Source organism: Plecotus auritus (genome assembly GCF_963455305.1).
Source record: "Plecotus auritus genome assembly, chromosome: 1".
Lineage (NCBI taxonomy): Eukaryota > Metazoa > Chordata > Mammalia > Chiroptera > Vespertilionidae > Plecotus > Plecotus auritus.
In genome coordinates, this window is record NC_137770.1 from 45,741,261 (window position 1) to 45,760,923 (window position 19,663).

Below are 19,663 nucleotides of genomic sequence, written 5' to 3' on the forward strand. Positions count from 1 at the left end.
ATAGAAATGTGATACACATAGTCAGGGAAGAATAAGTCAAAGCAGCCTCTTTGTATGTTTATACAGTATAACGTGGAAGACCAAGGAATGAAATCAGTATTTCATGGAAAAAATATTAATTTTGTTTAAAATATAATTTAATTCTTACCTCTTCCATTTTTTTGTTGTATGTATCCTTGGCATTTGCTACGGCTGCTAAATTGTTAGCTTCTGCTGTGGCCTTTGGACAAAGTACAAAATATTATGTAAAATGGAATTCATATTAATTTCCACAGGCAGTTCTCATTTATAAGCATCATGAACAAGAAATGTGCAAGAACCCAAGATCATCAAATAATTTTAAATCATTGAAATATTTCTACTATATTTTTAAAAATTAGTAAAACTAAAATTTTAAAATATATAATACATATATGTTTACTCAGTAAACCATAGTTCTGTCCAGCCAGTGTGGCTCTGATTGAGAGTTGACCTGTGGACTAGGAGGTCGTTTCGATTCCTGGTTGGGGCATGTTGCCCAGGTTGTGGGCTCAATCCCCACACTGGGGCATGCAGGAGGGGGCTGATAAATTGTTCTCTATCACTGATGTTTCTTTTTCTCTCTCCCTCTCCCTCTCTGAAATCAATAAAAAATATATATATTAAAAGTAAATAAATAAACCATAGTTCTAAAATGAATTTTCATTTGGAAGATTTTTTTCCTCAACATTTTTAAGCCTCTCACCAGATTGAGGGTTGGGGAAAACCTATAAACCCAAAATCATGGAAATAATATATAGTAATATATATATATCATGTCAAATTTAAGGACTGCTATACTGATAGAACAGTGTATCTGATAACAAAAAGGAACTATCAAGAACTTTAAGAAATTTTTTAAATAAGTAAGGAAAAGGCCGAAACCGGTTTGGCTCAGTGGATAGAGCGTCGGCCTGTGGACTGAAAGGTCCCAGGTTCGATTCCGGTCAAGGGCATGTACCATGGTTGCGGGCACATCCCCAGTAAGGGGGTGTGCATGAGGCAGCTGATCGATGTTTCTCTCTCATCGATGTTTCTAACTCTCTATCCCTCTCCCTTCCTCTCTGTAAAAAATCAATAAAAATATATAAAAAATAAAAATAAAAAAAAATAAGTAAGGAAAAGGCCAGTTTCACCACTTGTTTAAAACCTGCTTTTCTACTTCTTGTTACATGTGTGAGTCTGTTTTCTAAACAAATGTAGTACAAAGAGAATGAAAAATCTTTGGTATAAAGTGTTGTATCTCAGCACAAGTGAGGGTGCTGTATGTTTATGTGAAAATGTTTAGCTGAACACACAAATAGGCAGTTATTAGAAAAATAATCTAATAAATCATTCTGTCTACTATTTTAATTTGATAATTTCTGACAACCAGGTTGAGGCACATCTTTTGCTTAGCATGGCATAAAGCTAAGGAAATCTTAGCTGTATGACAGAGTGTTTTAAAGTGTCATGCCTCATGATTAATAAATACCTGTAACATGGATTTGGGATGTGGTAATTCTTCACCTTGATAAATCTTTATATAAGCCTAAAAAGAAAAAGAGAAAGACTCATGTTCAAGTAATTCTATTCAATATTTCTGTAATTCTGTTAAATTGTATTCTTAAGGCCTAAGGTCTTGACAATAGCAAAAAAATAAGGTCTTGGCAGTTTCAGGAACTAATTATCTTTTTCTCATACTTTAATTCCCTCTTAGTTTTTGTTCCCCTTTCCTGAAATGCCCTTTTCACACATCTCCACTTGCCAATCCTACTCCTCTTGAAGGCTTAGCTCACTTCTACCTCCTTTAAACACTCTCTCAGATCCCTCTGCTAAGAGTAACCTTTCTTTTTCAGTTACCCACAGGAATTTGTACCTGCTGATGTCATAAACTTCATGGAACAGAATTGTGTAAGGGTCCTGAATCTCCTACTAAATTCTAAGCTCCTCCACTGTGTTATGCACAGTAAGAATTCAATTTTTAGATAAATAACATACCCTTTATTGCTCAGAGTGATGGTCAGTAACCACACAGGAGGTATATGAATGCATTTTAAGTGACAGAATGTTGATTTTAAAAATTGATAATTTAGTCCTTAGATCACCAATACACAAATTAGGTAACTGAAATTCTTCACTATATTTGTGGGTTGGTAAAAAAAGGCATTGTACTCAGTGCTACCTGAGGTAAATAGGTAAATGCAAATTTAAAATAATTCCACTTCAAATTGGCCCTTGGTGCAGAGTGGGAAATGTGGAAGCATGTTCTCCAGTAGGAAGGCAAGGTGTAGCCCCCTTTGAGAAAATCTTCAGAATGAAGGTAAAATTCAGTACAGATCATGACTGAGGACTACGTGGTTTGGACCCTGGGAAACACCCCTCTCCCAAAAAAGATATTTCCAATTCTTAGATACATTCATATTTCAAAATATATTTCCCTCTAGATAAAAGGGGATGGGAAAGTTACCTCAAGGATTTCCCTCAAAAAATAATTTCAGAAAACAAGTTCCTCTTGGGAATCTCATAATTTTTCATCATTTGTATAGATGCCTCATACTTTTGCCCCCATATTACAGAGTCTATAATTTCTGTTGTTGCAGCTTCAAGTGGGAACCTCATTCCAAACATGTCAAATCTAAGTACTCACAAATGTGCTAGAAATGAGAGCAATACCTTGAAGTACTCCACCAGACCTCGGCAGGTGATTTTGTTCCCATTGATCTCTTTAATATCTAGGCTCTCAGGACTAAGTAGCCAAGGAATGAGTATTTTCAAGTTTTTGATGAATTCATCATCTATTTCTACAAGTAAAAGCAAATTAATTATTTTTAAAATTCTATCTAGTCCTCCAGGCCATACAATAATACATCCTTTGATTTCCCCTATTACTTCCCCAGTGATAAAGCTATCACTTTCCTATCATCTAAACAACTCCTGGAACCCACTTTTCTTAGGGTAGATGATCCACTTTGCCCAAACTTTCTACTGCTGGTCTTTCTTATCGCCACTTCAATTACACATTTATCTTGTCTTCCACCTATAAAATAGCTTTCTTGATATTAAACGTTATTCAAATATTTTACACCCTATTCACATAAACATTTCATGTATTCTGTCTTTATTCTTTTTTGTAGTTTTATATATAGGCTCATAAATGGAGAGGAAAGCCAGATATTTACCAGCTGAGATGTATTCCCTCCAGAAAATATATTCAAAATTGTTCTGTGTTTAGTGTGCCCACCTTATGAAAAGTGTATGGTCGGTATGGTGTAACTAGGAACTGAAGTTCAAAAAGATAGGGATGATGATGCTACCTCTAGTGGTGAAACTCAAAATAACATGGCAAGAAAACATGGCGACCTAACTTAGCAAGCAGATCAGAGGTAGTTGGAGTTATTTATCATAGCATTAGGTTAATCTTAACATTAGAGACTTAGCAAAGTAACACAGCAAATAGGTCTTTAAAGAAGTATTTTGAACACTGATAATTTGTTAAATCATTATTTCAAAACATATCAAAAAATACACATTATATATGTAAAAAACAAGGTATGTCCAGAGACTTGATATCTAAGTAAATGCAATAGCTACATATAATTTTTTAAAATCTGAATTTCAGCAGAGTCACTGAGTTTTCAGATTTTGGAATTGATGATTTCCGAGGTTTTAAGGCTAAAGATGAAAACCTTAATGATTGTGTTTGCATTTTCCCTACTTGTTTTTATAGCTCCAATATACATTGCAATACCAGTTTACATAAGAATTCATATTTCTCTTCTCTTGCTTTCTGCTTTCATGACATGCATGAGCATATAGAAATCCTTCAGACTTATTTTGCTTCACCTTTTGTACAGCTTTGAAATTACTGCTCATGCTTTATCACTAGCTATATAGGAGTTTATTCAAATTTATTTTGCACTGTACCAATTTTACTTATTATTTTGATTTGTATTATATATAGATTTAATCAAATGTATTCATTATTGTGGTGTGCTATTTAGTTATCAGTACTCACTGAAATACAATACTGATATTTGTATTATGTTACCACATTCGTGTGTTATGTTTTGTTGCCTGCTATGTATCTGTATTCACTGATACTAATAAGTTTCTTTATTGCTGTATGATTTCATGCTTTTTTCAGCATCTGTAGAATATTACTATCTATAACCAGTGGTCGGCAAACTCATTAGTCAACAGAGCGAAATATCAACAGTACAACGATTGAAATTTCTTTTGAGAGCCAAATTTTTTAAACTTAAACTTCTTCTAACGCCACTTCTTCAAAATAGACTCGTCACAAGATGGCCACCCCCATTTCATCACAAGATGGCTGCCCCCACGTCACCACAAGATGGTCGCCACAAGATGGCCACCACAAGATGGCCGGCAGGGGAGGGCAGTTGTGGGCCACCAGGTTGGAAGGGGAGGGCAGTTGGGGGGGACCAGGCCAGCAGGGGAGGAAAGTTGGAGGTGACCAGGCAGGTAGGGGAGGGCAGTTGAGAGCCATCGGGCCAGCAGGGGAGGGCAGTTGGGGGCCATCAGGCCAGCAGGGGAGGGCAGTTGGGGGCCATTGAGCCAGCAGGGGAGGGCAGTTGGGGGCCATCCGGTTGGCAGGGGAGGGCAGTTGGGGGGCAATCAGGCTGGCAGGCAGAGTGGTTAGGTGCAATCAGGCAGGCAGGCAGGCGAGTGGTTAGGAGCCAGCAGTCCTGGATTGTGAGAGGGATGTCCCAGATTGGAGATGATGCAGGCTGGGCTGAGGGATACCCATCCAGTGCACAAATATCGTGCACTGGGCCTCTAGTATATCTATAATGTATTATTTTTTCTGAATTTCTGTATAAGATAAAAAAGGTGTTCTCCATATAAAACCACTTTTAAATCACTTTCAAAACATGTACTTAGACCCTCCCCCCAATTTCCTTATAAAATTAGAATGGAATAAGATACACCTGTACATCTAATTCATTGGCAAGTGTGGTAATCATCAAAGTAATCAGCATATTTGGGTTAAAAATGTGTTCTGAAGATGGCATTAGCCTTGGTCTGCTGAGACCAATGCCAGGTATTTCAATTTTGGATTCATAAAATATGAACATAATTTAGCTCTTGCTAACAGTATTAGTTGAACACTATATATATATAAAGAGCCAGTGTCCATAACATCAAAAATGATCAAAGGCTTGACCGAACGCCAGGCTGCACGCGCAGCATTGCTGACCTCTTGGAAAGAGAGAGGCAGGGACTTGCTTGAAGCTACCTCATGGCACCCTGCATCCTCCCTGACTGACCACTGTGACTCCAAGCCAGCGAGGGCTACCTCCAGGCTGCAGCCCCAGGTCCCTCACCCCCACCCTAGGCCTGAGAGCGCAGCACCGGGCAGGGGCGCCTGGGGGTCCGGGAATGCAGCACAGGGGGCCGGCGTGGCATGGGGGGGGCTGTGTTTATACCGCCAAGTTCTCCACTTCCGACCCGCCTGCGCGTCCCTCCTCCCTCCCCTCAGCGGCCCAGCTCCTGCCTACGTGCTTGCGGGGCAGGCCCGATTGCACCGGGGAGTGCCATGGCGATTGGGACAGCCACTTCTTGGGACGGAACGGCCGGGCCGCAGCGATTCACGAGGGCCACGAGGCCCGTGGGGCACGCACAGCCCTCGGGCGGCAGGGGAGGGTGGCCAAGCCAAGTCTGGCTTCGGTGGGCCAACAGGAGCCCAAGGCCACCCCAGCCTCCACAGGTCCCGGGCTGGACAGTGGCTCAACGGCGAGTGGTGTCTCCGTGCACGGCACCCAGGGGCAGCTGCGAGCTGCGGCAACCCCGCCCCATGCTTCAGGAAGGAGAGCAGGCTTGCAGCCACTGGCGCCCTAGGCCGCACCGCCTGTGCCACCGCCTGCGGGGCTGGCAGAGTCCAGAGCGGGCGAGCTGCTCCCGCCCCCCAGTGGTAGAACAGGGAGGAGGATGTCAGGTGCAGGGAGGGGACCTCAGCCAGGATCCCCCTGGCGTGGGGAAGGGGCCTGGTCTGAGCCTGGTGGGGAGCTTAGGAAGTCTGGCTGAGCAGGCACTGGTTCATACCAACTCTTACTCTGCCATCTTCCTCCAGCTCTCCAAGCTAGCCCCCCTGCCCTACCTGCCCAGGGGAACGGGCTCTGGGTGACCTCCCCGAGCGCAGACTGTGGACCTGGAGACCTCGAGGAAGAGTGCCCGGCGGGGCCCGGGCGGGGGCCGGTGCAGAACTACCAGGGCAGAGCTGCTTTGGTGTCTCGGTGAAGTTTGCAACAGACCCAAGGAGGAAACCGAGAGGGGAAAGGCTGGGAGACGTGAATTCCCAGCGCTTTAGCCACTTGAAAACAGCCCTGCTTGGAATGTGAGGCAGCTATACATTCAGCTGAGAAGTGAAGGGACTGAACCCCACCATCGCTAGGCTCCTGTTGGTCCGAGGCCCGAGTGTCCACCAGGACAAGGAAAAAACGGAGGGAGGGGCCCGGAGGAAGGGAGGACAATTGAAAGAAACCGTGTCTAGACTTTCCCAAGCCCTCTCTCTCTTTCCGCTGCCTACAAAAGCCCCAGGCCTGGCCACAGTTCTGTCTCCACCTTTTAGTCCCCTATTCTCCAACCACAGAGGAAAGAAATAAGGAAGGAGGCCGTGCTGCCTTCAGAAAGTATCTATATACCTGATCGGCTGGTTGCCTCCCACAGAGGGAGGGCAGACTGTGGCTTAAGCCATCAGTAGGACATCCCATGAGGGCTCCCGGACTGTGAGAGGGGGCAGGCTGGGCTGAAGGACTTCGCCCGCCCCCCCCCCCCTCCCGCCCCAGTGCACGAATTTTCGTGGACCGGGCCACTAGTAAGTACATAATCCAGAACATCTGCAGTCCAGTTCAGATCAAATTACACAAGTATACTAATCAGCTTTGGCTCATTGCAACTGATCAATAAATATGTGTGGGTAGATGATTATTCAGGATGATGTTCTGTTTTCATCATTTCTTCAATAATTTCTTCCACAAGAGTAAAACCTTGCTAGGAATTCAGGGACTAGACCAGAGGGGTTATCTGTCACAATAAATGAGGACATGATGCATAAGATCTCGGCAGGGCAGATGCACTGGTGCAGTGCTGCTGTGTAAATTAACCAAGGTAGATATTTTCTCAGGATTACCTGACTCTGACAAGTCATTAGAAACAACTTTTTAACAATAATCACCTTGCAATGGTGTTGGTTATGCTTTTTGAAGTCTTACCTGAGCTGCTAAGGATGCAGCTCCACAATATATGGTGTGGTTACCTGGTCGTTCTACTTGGGGCACTATAACACAGAGCAACCTCCAAAAAAGGTGACTAAAAGATTGGATTTGCTATATCAGGAGAGGCATTCTGTAGGCACTTGGTGAGGAGTGGTTGAATGTAGCATAATTCAGTGCTTTTGGTCCTTTTGATTCCCTATGTGGGAAGTTATTAAACTAACGGCAATTAAATCTAATCATAGTATTTTAAGTTTTAAATAACACTAGAAATAGACAAATTTAATAATGTGAGGGACCATAAACAAGTAGTTATTATAACAATTATTATTAATAATGAACTTGAAAGTTATTTCTGTGTATGAAAAGTATGTGAGAAACTATTATCAAAGAACAATTTTTGCACGTTTTTATATTCAGAGACCTTTCTTCCCCAGAGGCAAACATTCAGATGCCAGCCCTCTGGAGAATAGCATGGCCAGCACACAAGACATCCTGGATAGAAATCACACCAAATTATAAGATTCAGGATGGATGGAAAACCAATATATGCCCAATGAGAAACAGGCAAAATAGAGCATTTCAGCACACAGCAGGATTCTGCAGCAGTTCTATAAACCTCATAAAAATGAAATGTTCGATGGGAAACTAAAGCTGCCTTTCATTGCTCTCTCTCAGGCTAGCTACTTTGATAAACTCATAACTTATGGGTAACTGTAAACCAATTGTGTGGGTCAATACATGTTTAAATGTAAATCAATTTGGAGAACAGATTTGTTACAAATCTGCATGATTTGTCTTAAATTCTCTCCTTGAGATCTTTCATTGCAAAATGTATCAGTTAATTTAAAAACTGTAGATGTATACCACAGAAACAGAATAAGCCAGAGTACTTTTTGTCCAATAAAAGACTATTGTTGAAGGCCTGTCCCTTCTCTGCCTGTTTACAGCTCCCAACTCCAGAGAAGAAAGAGAGGCCTTGTGGGAAGCCCTCTTTTTATGTAATTTATTCAAAATACAGGGAAGCCATTAAGTAATTGCATAGTATCAAGAGGTCTGTGTGTTCACTCGTAGATTGGAATTCATAAGTGACAGTGAAATTGTAGGATCCTGGAATCCATGCATTAATAACCTACTTTATTTGTTCTATTATATAAAGGAAGGATCATTTAAAACATGTATAAAAACAAAGCTGATGATTGAAAATTTTGGGATCTATTTATGATACTAACTGCCATAGCTAAATATAAAGTATCTGAGAGTAAATACCATGGATCGATTTGGGAGTGGGGGGATAGGTTTGCTTTTCAAAACTACCAGTTCTATGAAACTGGATATAAGTTATGTTGTCCTGTTTTAAAAAGTAACTTGAAAGCCCTTTCAGAACAACTGTGCTGAAAATGTATGTCACTGTCTCACCAGCCCTGGCATAATGCAGAAAGGCCACCGTATATTAAGCAAATGTCTGAACTTTAGTGGTGTACTCAATGCTAGGTTTACAAGTAAAAAGTCAGAAATGTCTTTGTACTACCTGTATTAACTACAAAGCAAACATCTAAAGGCCTGGTGATTATCTATTAGGAAAGATTAACTTCTGCTTCCCCATATCCTACTTCCACCCCCCTTTTTAACAAGTTTAGTTGCTTTGGAATCTTTTTTTTTTCCTCATTAATTATTGCTTTGGAATCTTAAAATGTTAGACATGCCTCTGTTCAAGAGAGAATTACATACTATTAATACATACTATTTGAAAAACACTCTAGGCTTTTGGTTTTTAAAATACTGTTCCTCATTCAGAAGAGGATCTCCTTTTTAGTGAAGCTTTTAATAATTTATAATTATTTAGTAGCAGTTTTAAAGGACTTGAATTCAGTACCATGAAATATTTCAATCTCTTATTATATAACTTAATGCAACATCCCAGGAATATAGACATATATTTTCCCCTTTAATGTAAATAAGAAAAATTACACAGGAAGACATTAAGGAGCATTTCTCAATGCACAAAGGTGAGCAGGAACCTCTGCATAACGGTGAGGGCTACTGCCTCCCAAGTGAACTCCAGGTTTAGCCTCTTTTCTCAGTGTACATATTCAGCAGCCACAGAATCCCACAGTTCACCAAGGAGGCGCTCTAGCACCAGCCCAGGAATCACAATTCTGACAATTTCTAATCATCAGCCTCATGTCAGTGAATGAACAAGCAGTCATACGCCCAGCAGATAAATGACATTTTTATATCGGACTAAGTGATGTAAACATATTCATTAAAAGACAGACAAACCTTTCAGTTTTCCATCAAAGTTTGGATTGGTAGCTACTTTTAAGCCAGGATGAGGTAGCAGAAAACAGGAAATTTTGGTGAAACAGGAATGGATGTGTTTTCGAACATTCTGTAGTTCTTCATGCTGGTTCCCTGAGACCTGCAGTAGTAAATCATCCTGAATAAGTTTAAACAACTTTCAATATAAACTGAACTTCAGAGAAGTCTGTGGCATCTTATATTTTCTATCTTGGCCCACATTTATAAAAATGACACATCAGGGCTGATATTAAAGAACGAATAAAATCGTGGGTGAACCTGTCACACTGCCATACCTAAGTAACTGTATAGCATAAATATGGCATTATTATTACAATTAACAAATGTCTATTCTTATGCCAACTCAGATGGGCCTTTCCCTCCACCCTCCCCCCCTTTTTTTAGTACAAATTAGTGGTGTTTTACTCTAGCTAGTTCCTACAAATTCCTATTTTAATTCAAAGTACTCACAGGAGACATGAATAGATCATAAAATATTCCTCCCTTCTTTACAGGAGATACTCAAAACAGCTTCTTGTCACCTGGTAGGTATACATTCAAATTCTAGGAAAGCATCTGAATAGATAGGTGTTTATAATCTAAGTTGCACTTTTTTTACATGTATTTGACAGTTAATAGTACGAATTACCCTAAAAGTAATTATAAACCTAAAAAGGTCAGCTCAGAAATTCTGATTATAAAGGAAATTTTTTTAACCTTTTTTTTTTTTTTCGGACTTCTCAGTAGGTATTTTTGTGTGCTATCTGTTCAGTGTAAATCAGTCAATATTAAACTATCATGACATAAAACATGGAAAGTCTTCTAATTTTACTTTCTGTGAACTACTAGCAAAATGTTATAAGATTGGGGATTTCAAAATTAGATATTTTTGTTAAATTGACTTTTAAACCTCTGCTAAAACATGAATCCAGATATTTGCACTGTTGGTCTTGAACTAACTTAATTCTTCAAATTAAAAGCTTTGTTTTTTCAAATAAATCATTGTTTTGTAGATACCTACAAAAGAACTCTTTATCTGTATCATAATTATTGAAAATATTTGAAAATTGTAATTCTGCAAGTATTTTATTAAGTATCTGTCTTAGTTTATTCATAGAGAAACTATGAGGGTCAAATTAGATTTTGGCTACTAAGTATTCAGCAAATCATTCAACAAAAATAATTCTAGATTACTAATGGTGAAATTTCATGCGCCTAAATATCTAACAAACCTTGAGGCGTTTTTCCAAGAATTTGGAGCCACCATCAGATCCATATGAAAACTCGTATGGGAAACTCCAGTCTCGAACAAGAAATATCAGACTCTACGAAATAATTTGAAGAAAGAATTGATAAGGATATTCTAAGTTGCCTCCCACTGCTTCTTAATTGAAACCAATTAAAGAATACTATTCAAATATTCTTTACCACATTGTGGAATTAAAGCAAACATAAAATATATGACAGTTTTTGAGCAGTCTCTCCTCTATTAGATCATCCTACCTATTTCCACTAAGTGTAAACCAAAAGCTGCCCCAAAATTGATTACAGTTACATAGTGCCTATTTGAGAGCCAATTTGAGGGCATCTCTGTCTCATTTCTTGGTGGGGTACATTCAGCTTGGTGGTTTTCAAACAGCTTTTTATGAAGATTCAAGTTTTATTTGAGGAACATTTCGTCTATTACACTCTAGCTATTTTTCCTCTATTACATGTGTCCCACTCTCTTCTATAGGGGTTCTCATTATGCATAGATGGTATAAAAAGGCGTGGTAATCTGGGGTTTGTGGGGCCTGAATCTTACACAAACTGTAGGGGGAAGGCTCAATAAGAAAAAAAATACAAAATTGGGCTTAAAAGTGAATATTTATTTAGAATGAGAAAAATAAATTACTAATTCAAAAAAGCTAACAAGTCTCTATCTTACACACACACACACACACACACACACACACACACACACACTCCAGCAAAATAACATACCTTTGTAATATATTTTTCCCTCTACAGTTTTTGGCTGCAAATGATTTTATCACTTCTTCATATAAAGATTTTGAAATATTTTTTGTTAGAAAGCTAATTTCAGTCTTTCTTCTAATGAAGCCAATTTCTTACTATAAAACATTTTTTATTATTGATAGTTTAGAAATGTTTCAGCTTCACAATTTTTATTTGTAATGTTATGTACATTTTTAGCCTCCTCATCTGTCAATTAGAGATAATAATAGACCGACCTCACAGGACTAATAAATGAGATAATATATAAAGCACTTAGAATAGTGCCTGATACCTAGTTAGTGCTGTTAGCTATTTGATTTTGATTTTAATGGCAACATGGTATTTCAGCACATGGATAGACCATAATTTATTTTGCCCTTCTCCTAGATATTTTCCAGTTTTTCCACTATTCTAAGAAAATCATTGATAATCATCCTTCAAGTTAAATATTTGTTCAAGTTAAACATAAAAATCCAGAAGGATTTTTATCAGTGACTATGTTTCCCAAATTAGAACAATCATTAGAATCATTTGGGAGGCTTTTTTAAAAGTACAGAACTCTTGGGCTCCCCTCCAGACCTATTGAAACCAATGTAATATTAGCTTTCATTTATAGAGTGCCTATAATATGCCAGTTTCAATACCAGGAATTGTACACATGATATTTCATATATTTCTATAACAGCCCTAAGAGATAGTTATACTTTATCATTCTTTTAAAAAGAGATATATAAAAAATCACCTCCACCCTCACCTGACATTAAGTAACTTGCTCAAATTCACACAGCCAGAGATGAAAGAATTAGCAGTAAACTTGGGTCTTACTTCAAAATCCCTGCTGCACTGCTCCTCAAAGTTAAGTATAAAATATGTAGTTTATGATCTAAGGGCTAATTAAAATATACTTCTTATAAATTAGATTAAGAGATATTTCAATTTTTGTTTCTGAAAAAAACGTAGGTAATAAAGAAAAAAACATATTTTATGAAATTAGCTATCTTTAAATGATCCTTCTAAAAGTACATTTTCTGCACTGGCCAGTATGGTCAATTGGTTAGAGCATTGTCTTGTACTAAAAGGTGGCCAGTTCAATTCCCAGTCAGGGCACACTCAGCATATGGAAGGTAAACCAAATCAATGTTTTCCTTTGCATTGATGTCTCTCTCTAAAATCAATGTTTTAAACAAAATTTATATTTTCTGAATTTCTAACTGAATTTTTCAGACTCGCCCATTAAGATTATGTCTTTTAATTCTCATTTAATCTACAGGTTCCTCTTCCATCCCTTTTCCCCTTTACAGTTCATCTGTTGAAGAACCTGGGAATTTGACCTGTAGAGTTTCCCATAACTGGGACCTTGCTGATTGCATATTCATGAAGCAGTTCAACATGTTCCTTTGTCCTCTGGGTTTCCTGCAAATTGGCAGCTAGAGACAGAGGCTTGGTCTGACACAGGTTTTATTTCTTTGGCAAGACTATGGGAAGCAGAGTGTCCTTTTATCAGGAGGCACATAGTATATGATTATCTCTGATTTGATCGAAGTTATGTCATCTTTGCTTATCTGAAGTGCATTCTTCGGTAGAATTCTCATTAAGAACTCACAGGAACACTATTTTTTGCATTCTTATATGTTGATAACAGTTTGTGCCATTTATACTTGAAAGTTAATTTTGCTGGATATAAAATTTTTGGCTCACATCTTCTTTCCTTAAAAATGAATGCTTCTTAGTTTGCCTTATGGATATTTCTTGTTTCACTGAGGTAGAGCCTCTCTTCTCTCTCTCTTCTTGTTTTGTTTTGTGGATTCTTGTGGGGGAAAAAGAGATTCTTATGGAGAGGAGAATTTAAAAGTACATATGTCCACTATCTTTAATTATATGCCAAATTCTGTCAAAATTTTTGTCAAAATAAAATATAACAACTTGTATTCAGAACAATTACACCTAAAACATGTGTTTTGAAAATAGAAGTTAGCTATGAAGCAACTTTTACAAAATAGAAGTTCATGAACCAGGATAAATGAAACCAAGTATGTGGATTTGGCTATATTTTGCATTTTTCTTGGGAGATTTTAGTTTCATTTCTTGGTCTTTTTCACTGGACACCTTCCCAAGTTGACATAATGAGGACCATGTGTAGAATAGGATAAAATATGAAGTCTTATTTTTTCAAATCAACAATCTATATTCTATTTATCTATCTACAGTGTCAAATTCCCTATTTCCTTGCCTATTGCTCCCATCCAATGATGTGCTAGTAAACTACCTCTCCAACAATAACAAAACGCCTTGATTTGTAGCATTCGACAATTTATGTATGCACACTATGGCTGATTTCAAGCTACTAACTGTTTAATAATTGGCTTACATAATTCCTGAATATTTACTAGTTAGCTCTTGTGAACTGGTATGAACCAGCTAATAAAAGCACACCCATTGGCCCCACCCTCTCCCTAGATAATTTGTATGCTTTAGATTTATTATGTACGGATTCTATGAATCTTGGTACTTATTTCAAAAGCCATCATTTTTCAACATTGATGAAACTTGATTTGTGTGTGTGATAAAAATCAAGACTATAAATTACCCTAATTTTCTCAGATAAAAACATTTGAAGTCATAAGTACTGTTTTTTGAATGAATTAAATTCAGGAAGGCAACTGGGGCAAAGGATGCTGTGTATATCCTATAAATGACCATATATATATTTTAAAACATGAAAAACATAACCTTTGTTAACTTCCCTTTGGAGACTAATCCTTTAGGAAATTATTCAAAAATCAGTGTTATAGCACTACTATGAGTAACAGTGAAAAAAAAACCCAAATGCTCAACAATTGGGAAATGACTTTACAAATTATGGCATATTAATATGAAAATACATTACATAGCTATTAATATTACAAATATGTAGGATATATCAATACATGTTTTATGTGGGTAATAGAGGTGACACTGATTCACAATAGAAAAAACTGAATTTTCTGGAGGAAGAGGACAGAAGTGATCTGCACTTATCTGAACTTTTATTTCAAATTTTATTTTGGATTTTTTCCTCCATGCTAATTTAAATGTGAATTATTTTGCTGCTATCGTACATCTTCTGACATTTTAATATATTTGCATCTTATCTTTTAATTTCATAAATGTATAGTATTTTTGGGGTTGAATTTGGTTGTTTTAATCTTAAATATTATTAAGTAGTGTTGGAAGCCATGTTTGCTACTTAATGAGTTTCTCAATTCAATTTCAGATACTTGGATTTACACATCCAAACATGTTTAGGAGTTAGTTGACTCATTTAGTCATAACTTTTTTCATTGACATTTCATAATGCCAACAGTTTACCAACAAGTGTTTTTAACCAAAAGCAGTAACTCTATGACTTGCTCTATCTATCTATCTATCTATCTATCTATCTATCTATCTATCTATCTATCTGTCTGTCTGTCTATCTATCTACCCATCCTCCTGAGCATTGCTTGGTCTCTTTGACTTTAGTATATCTGGCAAAGTGTAAGAAGCAGTGATGCCTGCTGATAAGACTTAACATTCTTTTCCAGAATTTACAATGCAGTTCCCCAGTCTATACCAATGGGTCTGGAAAATAACAGATTCAGAGAAGACAAAAATCAAAGCAAATATCCTAATTACCATACAACACTTCAACTATCAGCCTGACAAATACTTTTTAAAAAGACAACAGAATCTAGTAGGTATTGTAAACCATACAGAAGATTGTAAGCAGGAACTGGTTTTATTCTGCCTTACCCCACCTGCTTCCCCGGACCATGGGGGAGGGATTCATACTCTTTCACTCACAGTATACCATCATCTCTCCAGGCTAAGGCCCCTTTTTATCATATTTTTCCAAGACCCCCATTCCCATCACTCAATTTTCTGTTCTCAACTCTAATATGTATATTTTGTTTATCTAGAGCAGGGGTGGGCAAACTTTTTGACTCGAGGGCCACAATGGGTTCTTAAACTGGACCAGAGGGCCGGAACAAAAGCATGGATGGAGTTTGTGTGAACTAATATAAATTCAAAGTAAAGGAGCAGAGGGGAGAGCAAGAGAACCGGATAGAACAGCCAGATCCGGCCCGCGGGCCGTAGTTTGCCCAAGGCTGATCTAGAGTGTTATAAATAATCATAAATGTTATAGATCTCAAATTTTTTCTGCTTAATTCAGTATGAATTTAAACACTCTATTATTCATGTTACTCCATATACTTCTGGTTCACTCCCTTTGGATGTTGCAAAATATTCCAGAGTATGTTCTTATGTATCCATTCTTCTAGTGATGGACAACTAAATTGCCTCCAATTTCCCACTACCACTACTCTATTAATGCTCCAACCAATATCCTTATACATTTCCCCTACTCCACAGACTGGTTGCTCCAATCTGACTTTCACCAATAGGTCCTGGCTTTCCCATTTATCCAAATTGTAGCTATAATATGGTATTAACCCCATGTTCCACTTTTTGTCTATTTAAAGAGTATAAAGTGGTATCTCATTATTTTAATTTTTATCTGATTATCAATGAGAACTGACATCCTTCAAAAATGTGTTAACCATTCAGGTTTCCATTCTGTGAACTGTCTACATATCTTTTGCCTGTTTTTTAAAAATTAAGTATAGTTTATCATTTTTAATGTTTTATAAGACTATTTTTAGAGCAGCTTTACGTTTACTAGAAAAATGAGAGGAAAGTGCAGAGTACTGGCAAATACCACCTGTCCCCACACATGCATAGCCTCCTAATTTATCAATATCACTCACCAGAATGGTGCATTGTTCTTTTTCATCAACAATGAACCTACCTTGTCACATCATAATCACTCAAAATCCATAGGGTTCATTCTTTTTTTTTTTTTTTAATATATTTTATTGATATTTTACAGAGAGGAAGGGAGAGGGATAGAGAGCTAGAAACATCGATGAGAGAGAAACATCGATCAGCTGCCTCCTGCACACCTCCCACTGGGGATGTGCCCGCAACCAAGGTACATGCCCTCGACCGGAATCGAACCCGGGACCCTTCAGTCCGCAGGCCGACGCTCTATCCACTGAGCCAAACCGGTTTCGGCGGGTTCATTCTTAATGTTGTACATTCTATGGGTTTGGACAAAGGTATAATGACATATACCCATCATTACAATATCACATATTTTCATGGCCTTAAAAAGCCTCTGTGCTCTACCTATTCATTTCTCCACTCCTCGCTACCCCCACCATCCTCTGATCTTTGTGTCCATTGTTTTGCCTCTGCCAGAATGTCATATAGTTGGAATCATACAATATTTAGCCTTTTCAAATTGGCTTATTTCACTTAGTAAAATGCATTTAATGTTTCTCCATGTCTCTTTCATAGACTGATAACTCATTTCCTTTTTTTATGCTGAATATTTCATTGTCTGGATATATGCAGTTTATCTATTAAAGGACATTTTGGCTGCTTCCAAGTTTTTGGAAATCCTACATAATAAAGAGGTAATATGCAAATTGACCATCATGCCCTCACACAAGATGGCCACCCTCATGTGGTCACAAGATGGCCACCACAAGATGGCCGGCAGGGGAGGGCAGTTGTGGGCAACCAAGTCAGCAGGAAAGGGCAGTTGGGGGCGACCAGGCCAGCAGGGGATGACAGTTGGGGGCAACCGGGCCTACAGGGGAGGGAGGGCAATTGGGGGGGACCAGGCCTGCAGGGGAGGGCAGTTAGGGGCAACCAGGCCGGCAGGGGAGGGCAGTTGTAGTGGACCAGACCTGCAGGGGAGGGCAGCTGGAGGGGGGGGACCGAGCCTGCAGGGGAGGGCACTTGGAGGCAATTGAGCCAGCAGGGGAGGGCAGTTGGGGGTGACCGGGTCAGCAGAGGAGGGCAGTTGGGGGCGATCAGGCTGGCAGGGGAGAAGTTAGGCATCGATCAGGTTGGCAGGGGAGTGGTTAGGGGTGATCAGGCTGGCAGGCAGAAGCAGTTAGGGGCAATCAGGCAGGCAGACAGGCAGACAACCCGCCCCCCCCCATACACGAATTTTGTGCACCGGGCCTCTAGTTATAAATAAAACTGCTACAAACACTTGTATGCCAGTTTTTGTGTGGCATAAGTTTTCAACTCCTTTGGGTAAATACCAAGAGTGCAATCACTGCTTCATATAAGAGGATGTTTAATTTTGTAAAAAAAACTCACCAAACTATCTTCCAAAGTGACTGTACCATTTATATTCCCACTAGAAATGTATGAGAGTACCTGTTGCTCCACATCCTCTTTTGTGGAGCATTTGGTATTGGTGTTCTGAAATTTGGCCATTCTAATAGATGTGTCATAGTTCCTTTGCTTATTTTTAATTGGCAAAATGTCCTTACTTAATTGCAAAACTTCTTTGTGTATTCTACATATTAAGTCCTTGTTGGCTTTTGACATTGTCAGTATCTTCTACCAATCTGTTCACTTTGCTTATAGAATCCTCTGATAAATAAAAATACTCTATTTTAATGTAATAATACCCATCAATTTTTCACTACATGGTTTATTTTGTGAGAGTCCTAGTATATAAATGTTTCTTCACCCCAGTTCAGAAGGATATTTTCCAGTATTTTCTTCTATTAGTATAATTTTAACTTTCATATTTAGTTCTTTAATCCAATTGGAACTTACTAATCTATACGGTGTTTAACAGAAATTCAACTTTTTCTTCAAATAGTGAATTAGTTTTTCCAAATCTCAGCTATTAATCCATCCATTTGCCACTGGTTTATGACACCACCTCTGTTGAATACCAGGTTTCTATATATACTAGAGGCCCGATGCACGAAATTTGTGCAAGAGTAGGCCTTCCCTCCCCCCACTGCCAGCACTGGCTTCCCTCTGGCACCTGGGACCCAGGCTTCCCTCAAAGCCCCAGCTTTGTCCAGAAGGTCATCTGTAAGGATGTCCAGTCTAATTAGCATATTACATTTTTATTATAGATAGGGATATATTTGGCGTCTGTTTAGTTCCATTGGGCTTTTTCTTGTATCTGTGCAGGACCACAACATTTTCATTTTGTATGGTTTCTTAGTGTGTATTCAATCTTCCAATTTTGATTTTCTTTTTAAAAACTGATTTAAATAAAAACAGAACTTAATTCTTCCATAGAAGTTATAGCACAATGCGTTGAGTTTCTTTAGAAATTCTGTGCTAATTTTCATTAAAATTGCATTGAGTTTATTGATTAATTTGGGGAGAATTAAATTCTCTATAATATTAAATCACCCCATCTGAAATATATCTGTTTTATACAAATTTCCCTTTATGATCTTTAATGGATCTTTGCATTTTTCTCCATAAAAGTCTTTATATTATGGGAGTTAATTACCGAAGTTTTTGTGTGTTTTTTTTGCTATTATGAATTGTATACTTAAAAAAAAACTGCATACATGCAAAATAACTTACATTTGCTAGTTGGTCATTGCTGTTTTGAGACATATTATTGAGTTTTTAAGATTTAAAATTTTTATGATATGACACCTATAAAATAACTTATATATATTATTATGCACATTAGTAAAATGAACCTGTGAATCCACAAACCCACTTAAGTAATTGAACATATCAATAACAGTGAAGCTTTCTGTGTATCCCCTCCCTGATGTATCCCTATTTCTCCTCTCCAGTGGTAATCACTACCCTAAATTTTGCTTTCAATATAGTTTTAACATATATGTATATGTGTTATGGTTTATTTTGTGAGAGTCCTAGTATATAAATGTATTCTTAAACAATATGCTATTAATTTAGTTATGCTCATTTTTTAGCTATATTAAAAATGCTATCATACTGTAGATAGTTTATAAGAGGCAACTTTTTCACTCCATAGTATGTTTATTTTTTTATGACATCTCCAGGGTTGGTTCAGGGGAGAAAAGCTGATATTTTTGCAGGATCCAAAATATCTTATTCATTCTTTTATTTTTCCTTCCCCTTTTTTAAAAAACAGTTTGTAAAATTTTTATTTCCACATTGCTATCTTCTCCTTGCATCAAATAGCATTAAATAGGTATTCAAAGTGCTTCTGATGTGAAATTTTAAAACAGAAACAGACCCTCACAATTAATTAAAATACCTGCTATGGTCTTCAGGAA

The 19,663-nt window shown here is 38.0% G+C and overlaps 1 protein-coding gene across 3 annotated transcripts in view; it reads right to left on the reverse strand.

Moving 5' to 3' along the window:
- Window positions 1-19,663, reverse strand: part of ATL1 (atlastin GTPase 1) — a 64,016-nt gene that overhangs the window by 6,816 nt on the left and 37,537 nt on the right. For all 3 annotated transcript variants that reach the window (XM_080677374.1, XM_080677373.1, XM_080677375.1), the window contains 5 exons: window positions 10,769-10,861; window positions 9,519-9,657; window positions 2,674-2,801; window positions 1,493-1,549; window positions 149-220 (listed from right to left, as the gene is read on the reverse strand). In XM_080677374.1, coding sequence (XP_080533500.1) covers window positions 149-220; window positions 1,493-1,549; window positions 2,674-2,801; window positions 9,519-9,657; window positions 10,769-10,861 — 489 coding nt within the window. The remainder of the gene's footprint in view (window positions 1-148; window positions 221-1,492; window positions 1,550-2,673; window positions 2,802-9,518; window positions 9,658-10,768; window positions 10,862-19,663) is intronic.